The sequence below is a fragment of the Oryx dammah genome, unplaced genomic scaffold (genome assembly GCF_014754425.2).
Source record: "Oryx dammah isolate SB20612 unplaced genomic scaffold, SCBI_Odam_1.1 HiC_scaffold_19, whole genome shotgun sequence".
NCBI classification, from domain to species: Eukaryota; Metazoa; Chordata; class Mammalia; order Artiodactyla; family Bovidae; genus Oryx; species Oryx dammah.
The window spans coordinates 27,009,026-27,031,472 of NW_024070203.1; the positions used below are offsets into that span (position 1 = coordinate 27,009,026).

Genomic DNA, 22,447 nt, shown 5'->3' on the forward strand with positions numbered 1-22,447 from the left:
TCGCACTGATAAGCCAGCTACTGGAGCAGTCCATGCTCATCAGAATGACAAATAAGAGTATTTACATATTTGGAACTGTCAATATACAAAGTAAAGACAGGTAAGGAAACTGGCTTTGCTTTATACCTTCATGCTATTCTTTACTATCCTGATAGAAAATCCTTGCAATTGGGTTGTTTTTATGTGTTTCCATTTCAAACATCCCTTGCAAAAAACATTCTTTTTTTTGTTGGCTTGTTTGTTAAAACTATAATAAAAACTATAGCTATATACTATATTATACATATATATAATTATATACTATATATAGTTATATATTATATAGTTTATATATATAAAAACTATAGTTATAGTTAACAAACTATAGTTTGTTAAAACTATAATAAAAAACAGTCTGAAAGATTATAGGCCACCACCCAGCCTATACCACTGGAACCATTTACACCTCAAGAGGCACACATACACAGATAATCAAAGTTTTATTTAAAATTAGAGAACACTTAAAAATAAGCAATATAATAGACTTGAATGCTTATTGGAATATAGAAAAATGCTTTCAAATACACTAAAACCTTCAAATTTACCCCAAAGTATGCTATGCAGCCAGTCAAAGTGCTTTGACAAGCATCACTCTCTACGGATGGCTGGGGTAGGAGGTAGGCTGCGGAGTTCCCTGCAGGCAGCAGGGTTTCCTAGTTGGACTGGCGACGTCTCTTCTTGTTGTGGCTCTCAATTGCTCTTCTCAGCGCCTCATCCTGGATGAGGTCCGACATTCTCATGTCTATGTGGCTACAGCCAATTTTCGGGCAACTGTGAGAGAGGAGAAAAATCAAGTCAGGCCGCTTCACCTTAATGCCTTCAGAATCAACTTCTCTCCATGCAAAAATGTAAGTGCACACTTAAAAAAAAAAAAAAAAAAAACTGAATGAAAAATTCTTTCAGTTCTACAGGGTTTTACAATCGTCAAAAGTTTCACACAGATGATTTCTCATAATCCCATAATAACCCCTCCCCCCAACCTTTTTTCCTCCAACCCCTATCATGCCAGCCCCCACAACTGGTAACCACTGGTCTGTCCTCTCTGTGAGTTTGCTTCTTTTTTGTTTTATTCACTAGTTTGTTCTATTTTTAGATTCCACAGATAATGATATCATACAGTGTTTGTCTTTCTCTGTCTGACTAATTTCACTTAGCAGAATTACCCTCCAAGTCCATCCACGTTGCTGCAGATGGCAAAATTTCATTCTTTTTTTTTATGGCTGAGTAGTATTTAAGTGTGGAAATTTTACCAAAAAGGGGGTACATTTAAAAACTAAGGACTGATGTGCACTCATTCACTAGTTCAGAGTGCCTACCTGAGCCAGGGTCTGTCTAGCACTGGGGCTGGGACAATGCCCACTTCATGGCACTAACTTTCCAGGGGAGAGAAACCATTGCTAACCTGCTGCATAGCGTCTTTAAGTGCCACAATGCCGAAGAAAGCAGGGTCAAGGGAGAGAGTGTGAGCTGAGGGGCTTATCTAGCAGGGGTCGAGCATGGCTAGCTGGGGAGGGCTTATCTATTAATAGAACAAAGGCTGCATGTGGCCGGGGCTGGGGCAGCGGCATGTGTAGAAGTTGAGGAGGCAGCTGCTTGGTATAAGAGCAAGGTCAATGTGGCTGGAATGCCCAGGGCAGGAGGGAGGGCATTTGGAGATTTGACTGGAAGTGTGTGGGACTTTGGATTTTATTTTAAATATGAAAACCCTGAAGGGGAGGGATAAAATTTAGCTTAGATTTAGAAAACATGACTCTGGCTGTTTAATGCGGACACAGGCAGAGACGAAGCAGGGAAGTGAGGGGGTCATGCAGCAGCTGGGAGAGAAAGGGCAGCTTGGATGAGGGCGCAGCTTCCGGATACAGCCGGAAGTAGAACCCAGGGGGCTTGCGGACGGACCGATGTGGAGGGTGAAGCAAAGAGCTGAGCTTTGTTCAGAGTTTGGCCAGAGCTGAAGGGCCTTGGTGGTACCCTTTATCGCCATGGAAACAACTGGAAAACTAGGTTGGGATGGAATCAGGCAGGAGTCCTGGCTGCTACATATTCTCTCTGAAATGCCCACCAGTCCTCTCAGTGTAGAGGCTGAGTGGGCCGATGGAGACTCAGGGGAAGCGCTGCGGCTGAAGAAATCAGTGGGTGAGTCATGGTTCTGTTTAGATGTGGTCTCCTCTGAAGGCAGTGGGCTGGATGAAGTCACCTGATTTCTTCTCAACATGAGCCAGACTTGGGTAGAGTAGAGCACCCAGTTTTGAAGTCAAAGCCAACCTAGGTCTCTACCACCTACTTGCTTGTTATGAGACCACCGGCAGCTCACTTTGACTTTTGGAGCCTCTGCATCCTCAGATTTACAGAAGGCGCAGAATCCTAGTTTCACAGGGCTCTAGGCAACACAGTGCTCAGTAGCGGTCATTCCCTTCACTGCCTATAGCTTGCATACCTCCAACACAGACATGTGCGCATTCGTGCACTCATCTGACCCTCTTATGTGAGTGGCCCTATGAAGGGTTTGAAGCATCCAGCTGTAAAATACAAATACAGGTTCCTGCCCCACACAGAGCTCTGGCCCAGTGATCTGAGACAACCCTCCAAAAAGCACAGATCAAAAATAACAAAAACAAGACAAAAGCTATAAACCAGAAGGGGAAGAAAGCTGATCATGCGAGGTCTAATCTGTCCAGTAGTAGAGGGCTCAACTGTGTAACACAGAAGAGAAACTTTTTCTTGGTCTTGATTTCTGGACCAAGGCATCTTTCTATGAGAAGAGCATGAATCAATGTGATGAATAATACACTCGCTAACAATATTTATATTTACTGAAATGGGTCCTGTATGGTCAGGTACTTGTGTTAAAATGTGAGGCTAGAAAGGTAACCATGTGAAAGAGGATGGGGGTGACTGGACCAGGTATGATGACTTGGCTTCGTGTCAGAGGGTGGCTTGGAGGTGCTTGAGAAGAGCTTTACACTGGTTTAAAACACCCTGAGGTCTCAGAGTGAGTTTTTTCTTTCAGTATGAAAGTCAATAAGCTGAGAGTATGAAAAGATGCTTTCCTGACTTTGGAAAAGGCGTTTCTCACCACTTGATCTTCTGAGACATGGAGATCCAGCTTGAACTCATTGGCTGAGATGACCCTCAAGCTGATGCTTATCAACCCATCTGATCATCTGCTCTGACTGCCCTGCCTGGCTGGAGTCTCCCCCCACCCCCACCCCCAACTCCCCTCCCCAGGACAAAGTTTTTAACACCAATAGCCAGACAGTGAATAAGCTGTTTTAGGGAAGTGGAGAGTGAGGTGGGGAGGACTTCCTGATGACATCAGTGGTTTTAGTCAGTAAATGAGAGCATTCTGAGAATGTGTGATGGGATTAACCACACCGCTCAGCTGCAGAGCCGGCTGCACATTATCCCAGGGCTACCCGTGTCAGACAAAGAGGTCTGGGCTCATTTAGGGGATTAACTTGGGGGACAGAGGCATTAACCCAAAAATCCTCTCCAGGGGAGCCAGACGGCCTAGAGACACAAATATAGGCTCAGGGGTAAGTGAGAGCTGGGCTCCAGCCTCCTGGCTGTGACACTCTGGGCAAGTGACATCAGTCATGGGCCTCAGGTTCTTCCTCTAAGAAGGTGGAGCAAATAGGGCTGTCATGAGAAATAAGGGGGACGCCACGTGACAAGGGTCCAGGAATCCACTCAGGTGCTCAGTAAGCTGGTTCCTGCTCTAGGACATTATTTCTGTTCTCAAGAACCTCGTGGAGCAGAGCCAGCCCCACCTACAGTGCAGGTGGGAGGCCGACATGCCACAGGGCAGAGGTGCCATGGGAGCATGGGGACAGGGCACTTTGCGCAGCAAGAATGAGGGTTCTGGGAAGGCTTCTTGGAGGAGAGGCTGAGACAGGAGAACCCTGTTTCTCACCCTGTCTCAAATAAACACACACTAGTTTCTAAGCTGAAGAGGAAAAGACAAGGTTCATAATGACAAGATACTGAATCAAGGTGCTCCTCCTCTGGAGAGAGAACACTCTGTAAGCATAGTGCATCCATCCCCACGACACCCTGGTGAGCTAGATAGGTGTGGCCACACCAGTCTTAAGCCCTCACGTCATCACTGTGCAGGAGTCAAGCCTACAGGCCTGGGAGGAGACGCTGGGTCCTGAACTCAGGTCACTGACAGGGCAGAACATTCCAGTGCAGCAGCGGACAAGCGTGTGTCGACTGAACAAAGGGACCTGGGTCTCAGGGGTCACAGAGGCCGTGGGGAACCTTGGCCTCAGCGTTAGCACAAACGTACAGGATTCTGGGTCTTACGAGCTCCTGGATTTGGGCCCAAGCATTCCAGGGTCCACCCAGCTCTAGAAAGCAGGTCTGGAAATCTGAGCAGGATGGATTCTCATCATACCTAAACCCAGAGGGTAACTCAAGCCTACATCCTCTGCGTCTGAAATGATGTGTCACTAAGCAGTGAGGTAAGTAATACAAACATGAACAGTCTCGACCTCAGTAACCCGGCTGCTATTTGTTTAGCACTCTGCAGGCCAAAAAAGAGCTTTCTTCTAAGTGGTTTGCTTCTCCACTGCCAAGAAATATGCTGGTGCAGACCTAGACTGGAATTCCCCACTGTTCCTTTGATCCTGAAATACTGTGAAATGTTGCTCTTTTCATTTTACAGATGAAGAAACTGAGACTCTGAGAGGTCAATGGTTGGTTCATGGTTGAAATAGGGCCTCTAAGCACATTGCTGGAGTTCTGCTACTCAACAACACATTTCTGTTCAACCTAACTGTCCTCTCCACACTCTTAAATGTGACTGTTTGCTAATACAGTCTCTGTTCTTAAACCAGAAAGCAAAGAAATGACTATGGATAACTGGAAGTGTATCTTATACATGTGAAAATCATAAGGCAGTTTTATTAGTAAGATAATAAACAGAGTGATTATTCAGAGACCTGATTTAGGAAATTATTTTAACAGTATTTAGTTAGGGCTAAAGTCTCAGCCGTTTTATTCTGACTTAAGCCCACGCAGAGATGTGTCAGGAGGCCTCACGGACAGGAAAAGGAGTCAGTGCTAGTAACACAGTGTGCCTGGGACTCCTGTCTAACAAATCAGAGTCAGAACCAGCAAGGAGGAAGAACGGAGAAACTGGGATTTCTCAAACCGGATGTGTCACGGACATTTCAAACAAAGGGAACCCAGACGTGCTCATCGCCCAAACATGCGTCCTGGGAGATGACACTAATTCATACTTCATCAGGAGCCTCTGGGGTAGGTTTTGAAGAGGCCCTGGATTCCAACCTGCTGCCAAATGCAGTGTAGCTCACCCTCAAGGCCCCGTCAACCCCGCCCCCCACTGGCTCCTGCGAAGCTCAACTCTCTAGTCTTGCTCCCCCTCTCTCCCAGCTGCGTCTCAGACGGCCTTGCTGGAATCTTCTTCTTGACTGCCCTTTCAGAACGGCAGAATGCTGTTTTGGCGGGCCTCCATCAGGTGCTCTGGGGACAGAGTAAGCAGAGCAGAGCTGCGTCCTGGCTTCACGCTGCCCAGAGCCAGGCCAGGGCCCCATCCTGGGGGCTCTCGGTTGCCTGTCACATCCGGTCCAGAGCTGCACCTGGCAGATGTGTGGGTCTGACTCTCCGGTTTCAATAACCAGTCAGTCAGCATCCCACTCGGAGCTTCTCCTGAGGTCAAACACCCACAGTTTCTACATCTGCATACTTCCAAACGGCTGTATTGCTAGGGACCTCAAACTTAGCATGACCCTCTGACTGTCCTTCCTAAACGCGTTCCTCTTACAGCCTCTCCACTGGCTAATGACATCACCGTCCTTCTAGACACCCTGTTTAGGCATGTCAGTCATTCTTCCACTTGCTCCCTCCAGCTTTTGTTTTCTGCCCATTGTACCTCCACAGTCATCGTCTCCTAAATGCCCTTCCACCTATGACTCTGGTCTCAATCCCGGCTCTCATGATCTATCACTTAACTACTACCACAGCGTCCTAACTGACATCTTCACCGCAGGCCTTTGTTCATTCATCCCTTAAACTGCTACTGGAGTAACTTCCTAAAACCCAGGTTGACTCGCATATTCCCTCAAAACCCTACAGAACAATGATGGCAAGAAAGACAAGCAGGACGGGATAATGTTTACTTACCACGTGACAGGTGCTCTCAGTGCTTTCTGTATATCTTATCCAAATTTCAAACATACCACTGAGGCACTTTACAGCTATGACCATCAATTTATAGATGAGGAAACTAATGAAATCATAACATTTAACAGCCTCTGCGATGAGTACAGAACAGAGAGAATTTACATACACCACTTCCCTCTTACTAGAGCCCAGAGCATCCTTCCCATCACCCTCTAGCAAACAATAATTGCACCTGTATCTACTATTCCCCAAGTGGAACAGACTCTGAATGTGGTGAGCCTCTTGGCTGGAAAGACTCTTCTTCACCCTTCTCTGAAATGCTTTTCATTTTTCAAGGCCCAGCAGAAATACTACCTTTGCTGTAAACCTCTCAGACGTCCTCCACTTGGACTTCATTGTATTACTAAGCTATGAGGATCTGCAGTGTTCACGGAATCTGCATCCAACTTATAGAAAAGCATGGCAGGAAAATACCCACACTTTCCAAACGCCGGGTGTTGCTCAAGTGCTTCCAAACGTCATTTACAATTCAGAAAAGGCAAAGGACATTAGAAAGTCAAAGTATGTAATCAAGAAGATGTGTTTCAGTGCAAGCCTGTTCTGGAGTTGCTCCCACCCCTCCTGGGACTTGGGGAAAATGTGCTTTGTTATCAGTGCCTGTCCTTTCTGAATCTGACTTGAGGAGAATATCACAAACTTTAAGGAAGAAGAGCTGTGAAACAGAACTATCTGGGAAGGCCTATTCTTAGCAGTTATGTTAACAAACTAAAATTTTGCTTTTCAGAGAATAAACATAGGGAAAAAAAATAAGGAGACACGGAAGGCTTAGACATCCAAAAACAAAGAAAATTACACTCACAGGGAAAATGGAAGGTTCCCTAGGGAAATGGGACGTCTCAATTGTAAGGTGGAAAGTCAAAACAGACAAAAATGTACTCAGACAATCTCGATTTTGCAACCATTAGGCAGGTTTTCTAGAATAAATAGGGCAAATAACTTGATTGAATAACCATTAAGATATCTACAGTCACAAATGCCCTATCTCTAAGTCCACACCCTGATGAGGAGTGGTGGGGAATTCCAATTTAGGTCTGGAACAGCAAATTTCTGGATGATGGAGAAGCAAAGCCACACATCAAAGGGACTGTTATCAAAGGTCCATTGAGAATTGGTCACACCTGCAACTGCATTCCTTCAACAAATCTGTGATAAGAGCAGGAGAAATGCCAACCAAGTCACAGCCAGGCTAGCCAACTCAGGCTTCTGTGTCATTGCAGGAACAGAGCTGTGTGTGTGTGTGTGTGTGTGTGAAAGGGGTTAAAAAAAATACATACATATATATATATATATATATATATATGTAAAAGATTCTCTAAACTTTCCAATTAAAAAGAAAATTTCTCATTGAAGTCACCCATGAATGTACTTAAACTGTTCGTGAAGTTATTTATGTAATTAAAGATATGAAAGCTTTTCCCGGACAATTACATCTCGACCATCAAGACCAACAGGAGCCAAGACTTCTCTGGTGGCCCAGTGGCCAAGACATCCCATGTCCACAGCAGGTGGCATGGGGTCTGGGAACTAAGATCCCGCCTGCCACGAGGCACAGCCAAAAGAAAAAAAAAGACCAGTGGGTATGAATTCTTAGAATGACAACTTAATACTTTCTTAAACAGTATTCTGTATTGCAGAATGCAAAAAAAAAATTTTTTTTAAATCATTCCTTCTTATTTGAGTTCAGACATATAGAAAGGGGAAAAGAAATTTCTCAGCATCACAGTTCTCCTTTATTTTTTTCAGGCTACAGCACACACAGGGCGTTCCAAGTGGTGATAGTGGTGAAGAACCCGCCTGCCAATGCAGGAGATATAAGAGACACGGGTTCAATCCTGGGGTCGGGAAGACCCCCTGGAGGAGGGCATGGCAACCCACTCCAGTATTCTTGCCTGGAGAACCCCAAGGACAGAGGAGCCTGGCACATTGAGGCCCACAGGGCACAGAGAGTCAGACATGACTGAAGCGACTTAGCATGCACAGCACACACAAATTTATAAAAATTCCTGTTATCTAATGGTGAGAATTACATCCAACTCCCTTTTCTTGTATTTTGAAGGTGTGTTTGAAGCTCCTTCAGCTTCTTCCCGAACAGATTACTAATTTTTCCTCTCCTGTGTTGTGTTTCCTGAAAACCGGCTTCCATGTTTACACTATCCCTCCGGGTGAATGGACTTCAGGGGAGGTTTAAGCAGCTTTCCCTCCAGCATGAATGCACTGCCTGGGACTGACCACCCCTGGGAAGGGCCACTTCCCTTCCTGCAGCAACTCACCAGGCCTTTTTCTTCCGCTTGTGCTTGGACTCAATCATGCGAACAATGGCTTCCTCTTCGTAGGTGTGGCCACACACTTTATTTTTCACTGGTTTCTTCATTTCCAACTGTAATCAAGAAGACATTAGACTTTCAGGAATGATGATGACCAGCTTCCAGTAACTTCTTCAAGTCACCAATTACTTGGCACTGCTGTCGCCTAGACCTGGGGCTTCCGAGGTTTCACCTCCCCATCTCGTGGCTCTAGGTAACTCAGGGCAGAGGACCATAACAGAAAATGCAGGGAGACCAGAGGCCTCAATGGTGCCTCGCCAGTGGGGCAGGAATATACTCGTAGATCCCTAAGGACATCATGGACTGCAAACTCTTTCCCAGGTCTCTTCCTGGACCCTCATCACTTTCCTTTCCTCCCTCATCAACTCCAGACAGGAAATAAAGTCAGAAAGCAAATGGGAACTTTTTGCCTCCATGAAGCAAACTGCTTACAGTACCTGTGTAATGGGGCAGATGAAGTTGGTCTGACTTTGAGTCACAATCATATCTTCATCAACTCCTTCTGTGCTGTCAGCCTCTCTGTCTGATTGAAGACCATCTAGAGGGAAAAAGGGAAGCTGGTGAGTCTTGTTGCTCTAACGTGCCAAGGACAGGAAGGGATGGGAGGAAGGAGGCTGACAGATTTTCAGGGTCTCTTTGGTGTGCACCCCTGTGCTAGGTGCTGGGATGCATAATAACTCTTTTGCAGGGGGAGGTGGGGCTCTGCCCATGTTTGGTAACGAAATAAACTTGGCGCAGTGAAATAACTTTTTCAGAGTCACTGAGAATGATTCTGTGGGGGAGGACTGTTCAGTCATCAGGAATGTGGCTTTGGAGTCAGAAGGACTTGATTATCTTTGTCGTTTCCAGCTGTGAGACCTCGGGCTAGCAAGGTCTTTGTTTTTTAACTTCTCCACTTTATAACTTTATTGCAAAGATTAAGAGGTGAAGAATTCTGTGTGCTCTGCACAGCTCCTGACACAAAGACACATTCAATAAATGGTAATTACTGTTGGATAGTACAAGGATTCTCAAATTTTGAGCTTAGAACCCTTCTGTACTTTTAGAAATTATTGAGGATGCCAATACACTTTAGGTTATGTTTATCAAGATTTGCCACGTTAGACATTATTAAGACTGAGGAATTTTAAAATATGTATTTATTAATTCATTTAAAAATAATAACCATATGACAAGCTAACATAAATGATATCTAAAAAAATTAAAAATAATTATATTTCCCAGGGTAACAAAAAAGAGATAAGATATTTTTGAACATATCTTTAATATGTGACTTAATAGAAGACAGTTGGGCTTTGATATCTGTGTATGCATCTAGTCTGTTGTGATATTGCATCACGTAGCCTTGGGAAAAATTCACTTATGAAAAGAAAGCGGGTGAAAAGGGCACATGACATCTTAGTATTATTATGAAGATAGTGTTGACCTCATGGGTACCCTGAAAGGCTTCCCGAGTACCCAACGGGCTCCTGGCCCACACTTTGGGAACTGCTGAGCAAATGCGTGGTAGGGTTGGCTTTAAATGTAACGTATTTGATTCTGAAATGTATGTACTTTTCATGGTCCTTGCCCTTCAGCAAGGGAAACTAGGTAATACGTGACATTTGAATGGGGGTACTGACAGAATCTCACATGAAAGCCTTTCTTTTTGGAGAAGGGAACTTGTCATTTTGCACAGAAATCAAAGATCAGTAGTGTTTTAAACACAAGTGTGACACTGTAGTCCTTCTTCCTCCTTTTCTCCTTTTTCCCTTCCTTTCCTCCTTTCATTCTGGGAAAATAATACAGACTTTAAAAGATGTCTTGCTTTTAACGTTTGAGGGAAATCCTTTTCTTAAGCTGAGATGGTTCTACACAACTTTTAGTTCCTAGAACTGCGGGCCCTGGCCTTCCCCTTCTGCCAGATAAAGTGTCTGCTGGAAAAGCACCCCTGGGGACAGGAGAGGGGTGCGGAGCACCTGCTCGAAGTCACCCAGTGAACTCACGGCTGAAACCCAGCATTCTGCCCCCAATTACTCTGGTTTTTCTGGTAGGGGGTTCTCTTTGCTTTAGTGACTAGTGCTATTTATATGCCAGCTTATTTTATTTTCTTAGAGAGCTGTCCCCCAAACAGCTCTTACTCCTTGAAGAAGGCAAGAGGGACGCCCTCGGAGCTTAGGACTTCCTGGACGGAACATTTTCTTTTAACTACTGGTGGTTAAGGTACAGTGCCTGGCGCCTCTCAGCTTTTCAAGAGGCTATAAAAATGTCTGAGACCTTGAAAACCACATATTGGATTCAAAACAGGATTACTATAAAAAACTGAAATTAATCAGTTTTAAAGGTCTACAAAATGTAATGTTGGGTTAACTTCATTAACAGTTGATTTGGTCATCAAAAATATTTCATTTGAGAGCAATATGTAGGCTGGATTTCAGTATTAATTTAATAACTCCCAAGTATGCGGAGATAATTGCTGAGAAATTAATAGCCAATTATAGGCTAAATCATTTATTTGGAGCCAAACTTTTTCCAAACCAAAGCTGTATGGATAAAAATATGTTCAAAAATGTTGCCAGCAATAAAATTATATTGAATGTGAGGTTGCCAAAGTTTAGTATGCTTGCTGTGATATGAACTGGGCTTCTGAAATAATGTTCCTTAGATCAATGAAGGGTTTCTGTGCTTCCTAGGACCTATCATTAGTATTAAGAGCACAAGAGTCAGACTCTTAAAAGAGGCCTATTATCGACCCAGTGATTCTTCAGGTTGTCTCAAGAAAGCTGGGCAGGTAAGGAGAAAAGTCAAGGGGCAGGATTGGGAGCTGTTCTGATTCCTTGATTTACTTTCCAAAGCCTCCTCTGGGGGCTGCTGGAGTCCCTTTCGGATTATGCATTTGACAGTGAAAATAAAAGCACCTCTTTGTCCATTTCTTACAGGGCTTACTCTGAACGGATAGCACATTTCTGACTAATAGATGTTATACTGTGGAACTCACCAGAAAATCTGTTGGGTGAATCACAGAGTTCAGACAATGTGAAAGACTGCAGGTTCTCTTTTTCTTTCTATTTTTAAATTTCAAAAGGTAGAGGAAGCAAGAAAGCACAACTCAGATGCAATACCAACCACCAGGGAAGGCTGAGCAGGGAACTCAGAAGCTGTAGGTGGCTATCAACAGCACTGATCATGAAAGAAGAAGGTGCGGAAGAATGCCAACAGTGAGTAATAGCCCATGGACTGAGAGTCTAAAAAGAGAAAGAGCCTCAAGAGCTAAACTTCTCTTGAGCTAGAACATTTCCTCACCCGAAATCTGTATTTATAGAAAGTGATATCAACGTTGGGATTCTACAATGTGCTGAACAAAAGGTCACATCTGGCAATAAGTATCACTTACACTAATCTCAGACGGTAAAGAATCTGCTGGCAATGTAAGAGACCTGGGTTCGATCCCTGGGTCGGGAAGATGTCTTGGAGAAGGGAATGGCAACCCACTCCAGTATTCTTGCCTGGAGAATTCCATGGACAGAGGAGCCTGGCAGGCTACAGTCCACGGGGTCACAAAGAGTTGGACGTGACCGAGCAACTAACACACATACACACACACTGATCTACACAAAAAGACACAACTTTTTGATAAGCCCACTGAGAGGAAGATTGGAGAGAAAAAATAGAGACTGTCTACTAGAATCACAAAAGTTTTTAAACTGAGGTTTAATTTTGAACCTCAAATAAGGTTTCTAAATGAGAGAATAAGGATTCTCTCATTTACTTGAGAAAACGGAGATCCAAAGACATTACAGGTTTTGTCCAAAGTCATGCAGGGAGTTAGTAAATCAACACATGGCTCCATTTTCTTGGTGTGGTTAATTGGAATACTAAAACGAGTGGGTAGGTTCTGGAAGCCACCCCTCCCTCCGCCAGATAATTATTTTATTAATAATAATACCTCAAGTTTATTGACTGTTACATACAGCTACTGTGCTCAGCACTTTATATACATTATTTCACTTAATCCTCACCAAACACCCATGAACAACAACTATACTGCTATTCCCACTGTAGAGACAAGAAAACTGAAGCCCCACAATATTTTAAAGGCAAAAGTAGAAAATGTCAGCATTATAATAAAGAAATAAGTGGATTAAATCAGTTTGTTACTCAAGAGAGCTCAAAAAAATTTTCAGATTAAAAAGAGAAAGACAAGATGATGAGTCACAGTCCATGTACATAAACAAGGCATGTTGTCAGAAGCATATGTGCCAGCTGTTAGCTTCCGATCAGATGGGCAGATCTCAGACACACACCCGACATCCATGCCCAGGCCCAGGGCACCCAAATGAAGTGCTGAGGAGGGAAACCTGGGTATGAACTAACATTTATAGAGTACCCATGAGGGATGCATCAGGGTTGATTTAGTAACTTGAATGGGATTTTTTATGTCATAAAATAAAAACCAAAAGGAGAAGACACAAAAAATGCTGTAGTAGTAATGAAGTAAACAAGCAAGGATTTCCAAAGGTCTGCGAATATTCCCCAGTGATGCAAGGTGAGGGGCTTGGTGAGGGCACTGATTGGATCCCCAAGATGGGGGTTCACGGTTGGCCAGCTGTGACCGTCAGTGAACAGCTGGATCGTCCTATCTGTCGTCCCCCGTCCTGGTTCCTCAAGCCCAAACCTTTGGAATCATTCTTGATAACTGTATTTCTCTCCCTTCATTCTTGACATCCAAACCACAGGCAAGTTCTGGTGACTGGTTCTAAAATATATTCCCTAAATCAAAGCCGAGCCTTTTCTTGTGACTGCTACTACATCTTAGTCCAAACCACTATGGCTTCCTGCCCAGACCTCTTCGGAAGCCTCCTAACTAGAAGCCCTCCTTCAACAAGGACCACCATCTACACACGCACACCGCCCCCTGCCCTGCCACTCCGACCTGCTTCTCACAGGGGCCTGCATGGCCAGCTCCTTGGACCAGTCCCCTTCTCGCCCACCGTGCTCAGGTCACACTGGTCTTATTTCTGGAACATGCTAGGCTCCTTCCCATCTCTGACTTCTATACTAACCTGCCTGGAATGTTCTTCCTCTTGATCTTTGTTTGTCCTACTTCTTCCTGTCATTTTAAAATGTCAGTTTAAATACTGTCCCTTTGGAGAGGCCGTCTCTGACGTTGTGAGCTAATAAAGAAGACACCCAGGCCTTCTCTACCCCGTGACTCTGTTGTGACTGCTCAGCACGTCTCTGTAAGTGCTTCTTTCTTCTCTGTCTCCCTCTCTTCTTCTTTCCCCCTCCCCTGTTCTCTTCCAGGAAAGCAGGGACTTGACTGACTTGTTCACTGACCTGCTTTCTGGGAAGAGAACAGGGGAGGGGGAAAGAAGAAGAGAGGGAGACAGAGAAGAAAGCAGCACTTACAGAGATGTGCTGTGCAGTCACAACAGAGAGATGGGGTTGAGAAGGCCTGGGTGTCTTCTTTAGCTTACGATGTCAGAGGAGGCCTTCCCAGATTCTAAAATGTCCTTGGGCTTCCCAGGTGACTCAGTGGTAAAGAATCCACCAGCCAGCGCAGGAGACTCAGGAGACACGGGTTCGATCCTTGGGTTGGGGAGACCTCCTGGAGAAGGAAATGGCAACCCACCCTAGTATTCCTGCCTGGGGAATCCCATGGACAGAGGAGCCTGGTGGGCTGCAATCTATGGGTCACAAAGAGTTTGACACGACTGGGAGACTGAGCATGCGTGCACAAAATGTCCTTGGTATACAGGGGTAGGTGTTCAATAAACATCTCATTAGTGAAGTGCTTCATCCAACAAGGCAGGAGTGGGAGTATTTTTCACAAGGATACACTTTACATATTTAACAGATGTGGCCACACACACACACACACACACACACACGTTTCACACAATGATGATTTCATAGGTTTTAGGCAAATAACAGAGGACCTCACTCTAGCTCAGGGTACAGCCCTGGACCCTGAATTCCATGTCAAAGGCAGGAAGTAAATGTAAGTGTTACAATTATAGTAGGCTGTGTGGTAATTACAAAGGAGAATCCAGACATGGTTTTGTGGTCAGAAAATACACTTGGGCCTGGCCACACACAGCCCTAGTATTAGTCACTTGTCTGTCTTCAGGCAACCCAAATTTGGCTGACAGTTAGCCAGTTTTATGCCAGCTGGGAATAAAAGTTGATTGCTATGTGCTTTTTCAATTAAGTCTGAACATTTTTCTAAAAGCACTTTTCTCCTGAAAGTTAGTCGCAAATATTCTACAAACATTTGCTGCCCGCTTGAAATGCTTATTGGACTGCCCGGATTATTTTACTTGCACTATTCTGGGACGGCATATTTAGAGAGGTTGAGTTGGTACACGGAAGATCCCCTCCCTACCCTGCAAAAGAAGACTGAGTCCAAGTTGGAAACTCTATAGTTACAGTGTCTGCATGTGTCTGCGCCAACTCCTGACTTGTTTCTCCCACCCAGTAGCCCACAGCTTGGGCTGCGAGTGGCTGCCTCTGTGAACTTGGACATACCTTAGACTCTGAATGGAAAGGAGTATGTCAGCAGGCTCAGTCCCTTTGGCTCGGAATTGAGGAGTGAGTGTGTGTGTGTGTGTGTGTGTGTGTGTGTGTGTGTGTGTTGGACCCTCTATACTAATGGGTGTCTAGCTTTGTTCTTGTGGCTTCCCTGGTGGCTCAGGTGCTAAAGAACCTGCCCGCAATGTAAGAGACTGGAGTTCAATCACTTAGGAAGATCCCCCAGAGAAGGAAATGGCTACCCACTCCAGTATTCTTGACTTGAGAATTCCATGGACGGAGGAGCCTGGTGGGCTACAGTCCATGGGGTCTCAAAGAGTCAGACACAACTGAGCAACTGATATTTTCACTTTTCAGCTCTGTTCTTAGTTTCTTCCTGGGACAAATGGACTGTCCTGAATGCCAGTGCTTCAGCTGAGCCAAGCTGCCACGGAGGGAATCCTAGCTTTGGTAACTCTGACACAGGTTAAAAGCTAAGACTCTTCTGTCTGTGAACGGCTTCTGCAGAATTAAAATGCAGATGATGTCCAGATAGGGCCTACATAATTAAAAATTTCCTAGGAGTTATAACCTTCATAGGATAGCAAAATACAACAGACACAATTTCAACAGAAAAATATTCAACAAAGGTAGACTGAGTTAATAATCAAAACAATGAATAGAACATAATAAGGATCCAATAAATGTTATTCATCATATATGTGTATATATATACACACATACTTATATTTTATTATAAACCTATGTTATATGGTTGTAAATTGTTGTTGCTATTGTTATTTTTTGTCTTCTCTGGCGGCTCAGATGATAAAAGATCCACCTGCAGTGCAGGAGACCCGGGCTTGATCCCTGGGTCGGGAAGGTCCCCTGGAGAAGGGAAAGGCTACCCACTCCAGTATTCTTGCCTGGAGAATCTTCATGGACAGAGGAGCCTGGTGGGCTACAGTCCATGGGGTGGCAAACAGTCAGACACAACTGAGTAACTAAGCACACACGTGGTGTAATTTTTATCATTACTTTGTGCCAGGCACTATGCTTGATATTGGCAAAAAATAATCCTTGCCCTCAGGGAGCTCAGTCACACAGGACAGATGTAAACAGTGCAAAGCAGTCTTGTGTGGGCTACGCATATACAAGACATTGTGGAAAGAAGCTCCCAGGAGGGAACAGGGTCAGCCTCTCTGAGGAGCTCATAGTTGATCTGTGTCAAAGAGGAGGCTCTTTCAGTCACATTGTCTGATACGACTTTGCCGCCCCCTTAAATGTGAGCATCTCACTCACACCTGCTGCAGGTCAGGATTCTGATCAATATTATTCCTTCTTTGGCTACCTATACAGATTCTACATATTTTGAAGAAGCTATATATATCCAATGCTACTCAATCCAATCTAATCCAGTCCAACCAAACCCAATACAACCCAACCAAATTCAACCCAACCCAATCCCTACAATCAATCTCTTTTCTTTGAAATCCGTTAACACCTACTGTATATACCATACTCTTTTAGCTTAAACTTCCTCATTATTCAGTTGTTTTATGTGGATGAAACTTCTTTTTTGGGTAGACTGAAAGCTCCTCTGAAGATAAGCTGTGTGTGTTCAAGTCAAGCCAGCTCAAGTCAAGTTGCATGAATTCAAACACCTGCTCTGTGCCAAACACTACACAAATGCCAGTGGAAACAAAGGTTAAAATCAGGTGTGGTGAGAGAGACAAATACTAACATTTTGTGCAATGAGTGAAATAACAAATCTGTTTTGTACAAAGTACAAAAGTTACCTAGAGGCTCTTGCAAGGTGGGGTGAGGAATCGAGGTGAACCTCCCTGAGAGAGTGATGAAGCCAGGCTCTCCAGGGAGGTGTGATAAGAAGAGGTTAAGGACACTCAGGCAGTGAGGATTAGTGTTTAGGAATGTGGGCTTGGGGACAGCCCCCCTGGGTTTGAAATCTGGTCCTATTACTTTATTAGCTGGGTGCTCTTGGGCGAGTGACTTTACCTTTGTTTGTATCTTCTCAGCTGTGAGATGGACCTTATATAACCGTACCTACTTCATAGAGCTGTATGAGGATTAAATGAATTAATGTGTGAAAAGTTCTTAGAAGAGTGTCAGGCAAAGAGCAGGTGATCAATAAATGTTAGGAATCACCCGAAGAGAAACCACAGCATTGTTCAAACTAGAGTTCTGAATGGGATGAGCCACCCATGCCCAGGGCAGAGGGAGACCTAAATTAGCCCTGTTGTATTAGCTGACCCAGCACTAGCAACATCTTAGGTTTCCCAGCTGTGTTCACTTCCACGGCTTTTTCAACAACCCCCTCTGAAGATCCTGAAAGTACACTGATGAAGAGTTTCAGCTTACATCCTCCAAAAGAGCTGACACTTTCATTAGATGTACCCTTTCATGTTATCATGTACTTGTTAAGTTATCTACTGTTGTTTTAGACACATTCTTTGTCCTCAGCTGATGTACTAATTTGCTCCCATTTCTTTCTTTATTATTTTTTGTCATGCTGTACAGCATGTGAGACCTTAGTTCCCCAGCTAGGGATTGAACCTGTGCCCCTTACCGTGGAAGTGCCAAGTCCTAACCACTGGACAGCCAGGGAATTCCCACCTCCATTTCTTTAAATACTGTCAAAATACGTCGTATGTCAAAACATGAGGGTTTTAAAGTAATCAGATACAGGTGGGACAAAAAAACCAATCCTTTGAGATGTGGTCATACAATGTCCATGTTAAGTCAATAAATACTGAAAATATCCTCAAATTCAGTACATGCATTCAGTACGTCTTATGCAAGTACAGAGAAGGTTTGATGCTCATCTCTAAGTTTCTAAGCAAAAGCAGACAGTCAAATGCACACATTCTATTTCTTTGCTTCGGGTAAGTAACTAGAAAATCACATGATAGGAAAACTGATTAGCTAGCATGGAGATGGTCTACAACTCCCAACTGTTTAGATCCGTAGAAGAGTATGAAGCAAGTAAACATCAGAAGATGAGAAATCCCATTCAGGTTCATCTTATGTTTTCTTATTTCAGAGGGTTGTAAATACCCATCTTATGTTTTCTTATTTCAGAGGGTTGTAAATACCACCCATCCAGGGACCCAACACAGTACATGGGACCTAACCCTATAAGCTTTCCAACCTCTATCTATAAACTATCTTGACTCTGTCTCCTTTCCATGCTCACTGGTGCTGTCCTAATTCAAGTCCCCAGCACTTCCTATTTAGAACTTTGCAAAAGTTCTTTATCTCTCTGCCTCAGTCTCTCCCAATCTTTATCAACACTCTAGCTAGTCATCTTTTTAAAACCATGGCCTCCCATGTGGGTTTGATCCCTGGTCAGGGAACTAAGATGGCACACACCATGGGACAGCTAAGCTTGTGTGCTGCAACTGGAGAGCCCCCGTACCTCAATGAAGACACGGGACAGCCAAACAAACAAAAAATCCCAACAACAACAACAACAACAAAAACCAACCACAGCCTCCTCAGCAAGACAGCAAGACTGTTCACTACTTGGCCTAGAGGATACTCACCTCCCTCCTCAATCCCTTTCCCCATATCCATTTCAGACTAATTATAGTTAGCTCACAGTTGCCAGGCTGCTCTGCACCTCTGCCAGCCCTTCACCTAGCAGTCTGTGACCACCCTTCAAGATTCAGTTAATTTCAGTATTTCCTGTGTGAAGCCCCAAAGCAGAGGTGATTCTTCCTTTAGCCTCCAGGGCCCCTCTGTAGATGCTGAAATCGTTTGTTTATTTCTCCGTCTTTCCTACTAGACTGTGAATTCCACGAGGGGAGGAACTCTGCCTTATTTTTCTTCACATGCTCAGGGTGCCAGGCAAGGTGCAAGAACTTAATAAATGTCCATTAAATGACTGGTTTCCAAAACAAGAGAATGTTTTGAACATTGTTGTATATATAAACTGACTGTGAAAATAAGATGAAAACAGTAAAGAAGACTGTTTTGAAGGCAAATATTTTAGATCTTTAGATCTGGTCTTTGATCTAATCACCTTTTTTCCCCCCTGAAAGAGAGCCATTTTACATTGTCTGGGTCATTCCACTCTCTATTCTCTGTTCCACGTCTGTACAAAAGCAAACTACCAAAAAGCAAGATGACAGGGGTTGTATTCTAAGAAACAAACTCTTCTACATTATGTCTTTATATCATCTCTATTATTCCCTTGCCCCAAATCCTCTATGTCCAGAGGAAAGTACAATAATCATCAGTTGTGAGAAATGTGTAAATCATCTTAAGTTTGCTGAGGTTTAGAGAGAGTGTACACATAGTGACATTCAAGTACAACAGTTTTTATAACAGAGAAACACTGGGGAAATCTAGATATTTGGGAGACTGAAAATTTACATGAACTGTGACATCACCACTCAAAATCTGACAGAAATTAAAAACAATCTTTGTCATCAGAAAATGAGGTGGGGAAAAAAGTGAAATGAAAACTATATAGGTTGTATGGTTAATTTATCTTAAAAAATGGTATCTAGAAAAAAGACTGAAAGGAAATAGGAGAAAACACTGCAGTCCGCTGCGTCCTGGTGACATCACTGTATACGTGAACTGGTAGTAAATGAGGAGTCAAGGACATTGTTTAACTTTTGAAGAATAATTACTTTGCTTGCACTTCTTATATCTAGTACTCTTTATGAGACCAAGTAACATTTAAGAAGTAAGTAGGGCCCATGGCAATGCAGATGGATGGATTTGTTTATTCAATTTGTCAAACTGAAACACATATGAAACCAAGTCTAGAGATCATATTTCAAAAGGGAACTTTAAAATTTATAATTGCTCAACTTGAAAACTGCAACACTTCAGGTTTGGGTAAGACAGGGGCTATGACACCATTTTTATCCCTGATACATTTGAGATTTATTATCCTAACGGCAGTTACAATATTTCAAACTTATCTGTTTCATCACAGATAATCCATCACAATGTAATTTAAATAACATCATGTCTTCCATCTCTAATTTCAAAACTCTAGAGAAAACAAGAATGAAATTCTTCTAGTCAATGCAAGACTTTAACAGAGTAAAGCCAGTACCGATATCATACTTTGTTTTGTAAGGCTTCTCAAAATAAATGATATATTTAAGCCTCAGAGGATAAAAGGTAAGAGGCACAGAAGACATCTGCTGTGGGATAAAGCACAGGGAAGGGGAAGTATTTGTCTTACTAACCGAGAGCAGGCCTCGAGTCTAATCAGATACGTTCCTCCATACAGTTTATCCAGCACAGTAGTTACGAAATGCCCTGGATCTGGCATTAATTAAATATGCTTATTTTTCCTTTTCCCATGTATCTGATGAAGCATATCAAGGTTTACTTTCGATCGATTTAAAAATTCTCCTTTATGGTGGCACAATGTAGTCATGTTTAAAAAAGAAAAGAAAAGAAAAAAAAAGAACAGAAAAAAGAAAGGGGAATAATCCCCAAAGTATATTACCATATGGAAGAAATTAAAAGAGGTCAGAGCCTGAGGGACCAAATCGAGCGAGGCTTAACAAGCCTGTCAGCAGCAAAGTCAGCGAAGCCACCCAAAACGCAGACCAGCTCCCCAGCCTGCAGAGCGCGCGGAGCCAATCAGGGCTTCCGAGAGCCATGGACCCGCAGACAGACGCTCTGGGCCACCTCGACATCTGTTTTCAGTTTGCAGGGTCTTGTCTGAAGTTAGCCTAACAGAAAACATACCAGAGTTGGGGGAGAAAATCCCTGCCAACTGGAAGGAAGAAGAAAAATGAGAGAGAGAATGAGAGGCAATGGGAGAGAGAGATGGAGAAAGAGAAGGGGGAGGATGGGGAGGAGGAAGCAGGAAGGAAGAGAGGGAGGATGGGAGCAAGGGCTGAGGGCCCCAGGGCATCATCCATACCGGGGCTCACACACAGGGAACCATGTCCCTGTCGCCAAGCCTGTTTTCCGCGCCCCCATCCCCTCCCTCCTCCTCCACTTTTCACCTTCTAGAAAACCCTCCCAACATGCAAAGGAAGACACATGACTTCAAAATCGGGATCAGCTTAGGACACAGCTCTTGTGAATGTGTACAATAGATCTGAGTCACTGGTTCATTTTGTAAACATGAAGAAATCACACTTTTAAAACTTCCTCCTCCATGACACTCACAGCGCTTGACAATACACTTAGCATGAAACATTGACTCTTCCTTATCCACACCCAGGGATGTCAGGAGGGACGGATTTTCCTTCCCACTGAAAGCTCACAGATTACAGAGCAGGTGGTAAATTCAGAGGGAGCTCGCAAGGGAGGCAGAAGTGGGGCTGAGGTGGCTGTGAACCTGGGCTGGGCCATGTAAAAACATACAGAACTCAGCAGCGGCCCAGGACAGCCTTTCACCAGCAGCACTGCCTTCCATGGGGAAACCTTCCCACTCAGGGGCTCCCCATCCACACTGCCCCCTCCCCATTTAAATCACTGGTATCTGTTTCTGTCTTCCTGCTTCATCCGTAAGCAACTCATGGACACAGACCACCTTTGCTCATCATCTCTGTAACACAGTGCGTGGCCCACACTAGGGGCTTAGTGTTGACACCTGGGATCCAATCTTAAGGGGGGCTTACAAGTCACTCTGTTCACTCCTGAGTTCTTCTGCAGAAAAGTGGTTCAGCTTGGGACCCAGAGAAGAGCTCTGTAAGGCGGAGTATGTTAAGTCTAGGTCGAGGTACCACATAGTTCCACCATAAATTGGGGAAAGAGGTGTTAAATTTCCTGTAGATGATCACTCTCTCTTCTTGGCTGTTTCATTAGGATACAGTGAAGATGAGATACAATATTTTGCCCTCATTAGAGAAAAGGACCTGATAAACATCCAGGCAGGAAGAGAAACATCATGAGGAAGGGGAACCCTGGAGACAGTTTCTGAAAGGGCAGAGTAGAATGACTGGCTGATCATGTTCATTTTCAAAGCATTTGGGGGTCCAAGTTCTAGTGCTGCCATTTAGAGTCTGTGAACATTCTCATGCTTCAGAAGGGAGCACTAATGGGGTGAAAGAGCAGATGGGAAGAAGGGACAAAACCAAGGAAGAAAGGAAGGAGAAAAAGGATCTCAGAACTTGCTTTACAAACTCAACAGGAAAAGGAAATGATTTCAAATAACTACCTTCCTGAGCTTCTAATGATGATGGTGAGGTCTGTTGGAGGCACCCTCCAGTCTACAGTGTGGCCTCATCTGGATGGCAGGGAGTGGTGAGAGGTACCCTCCAGGCTACAGTGTGGCCCCCATCTGGATGGCAGGGAGTGGTGAGAGGTACCCTCCAGTCTACAGTATGGCCTCATCTGGATGGCAGGGAGTGGTGAGAGGTACCCTCCAGTCTACAGTGTGGCCCTCA

General features: G+C 44.1%; 1 protein-coding gene across 3 annotated transcripts in view; it reads right to left on the reverse strand.

Annotated features, from left to right (window-relative positions):
* Positions 1-460: 460 nt before the first annotated feature.
* The window catches only part of NSMCE2 (NSE2 (MMS21) homolog, SMC5-SMC6 complex SUMO ligase), a 232,312-nt gene continuing 210,325 nt past the window's right edge, over positions 461-22,447 (reverse strand). For all 3 annotated transcript variants that reach the window (XM_040261832.1, XM_040261831.1, XM_040261830.1), the window contains 3 exons: positions 9,005-9,105; positions 8,514-8,620; positions 461-810 (listed from right to left, as the gene is read on the reverse strand). In XM_040261832.1, coding sequence (XP_040117766.1) covers positions 693-810; positions 8,514-8,620; positions 9,005-9,105 — 326 coding nt within the window. In that variant the 3' untranslated portion in view covers positions 461-692. The remainder of the gene's footprint in view (positions 811-8,513; positions 8,621-9,004; positions 9,106-22,447) is intronic.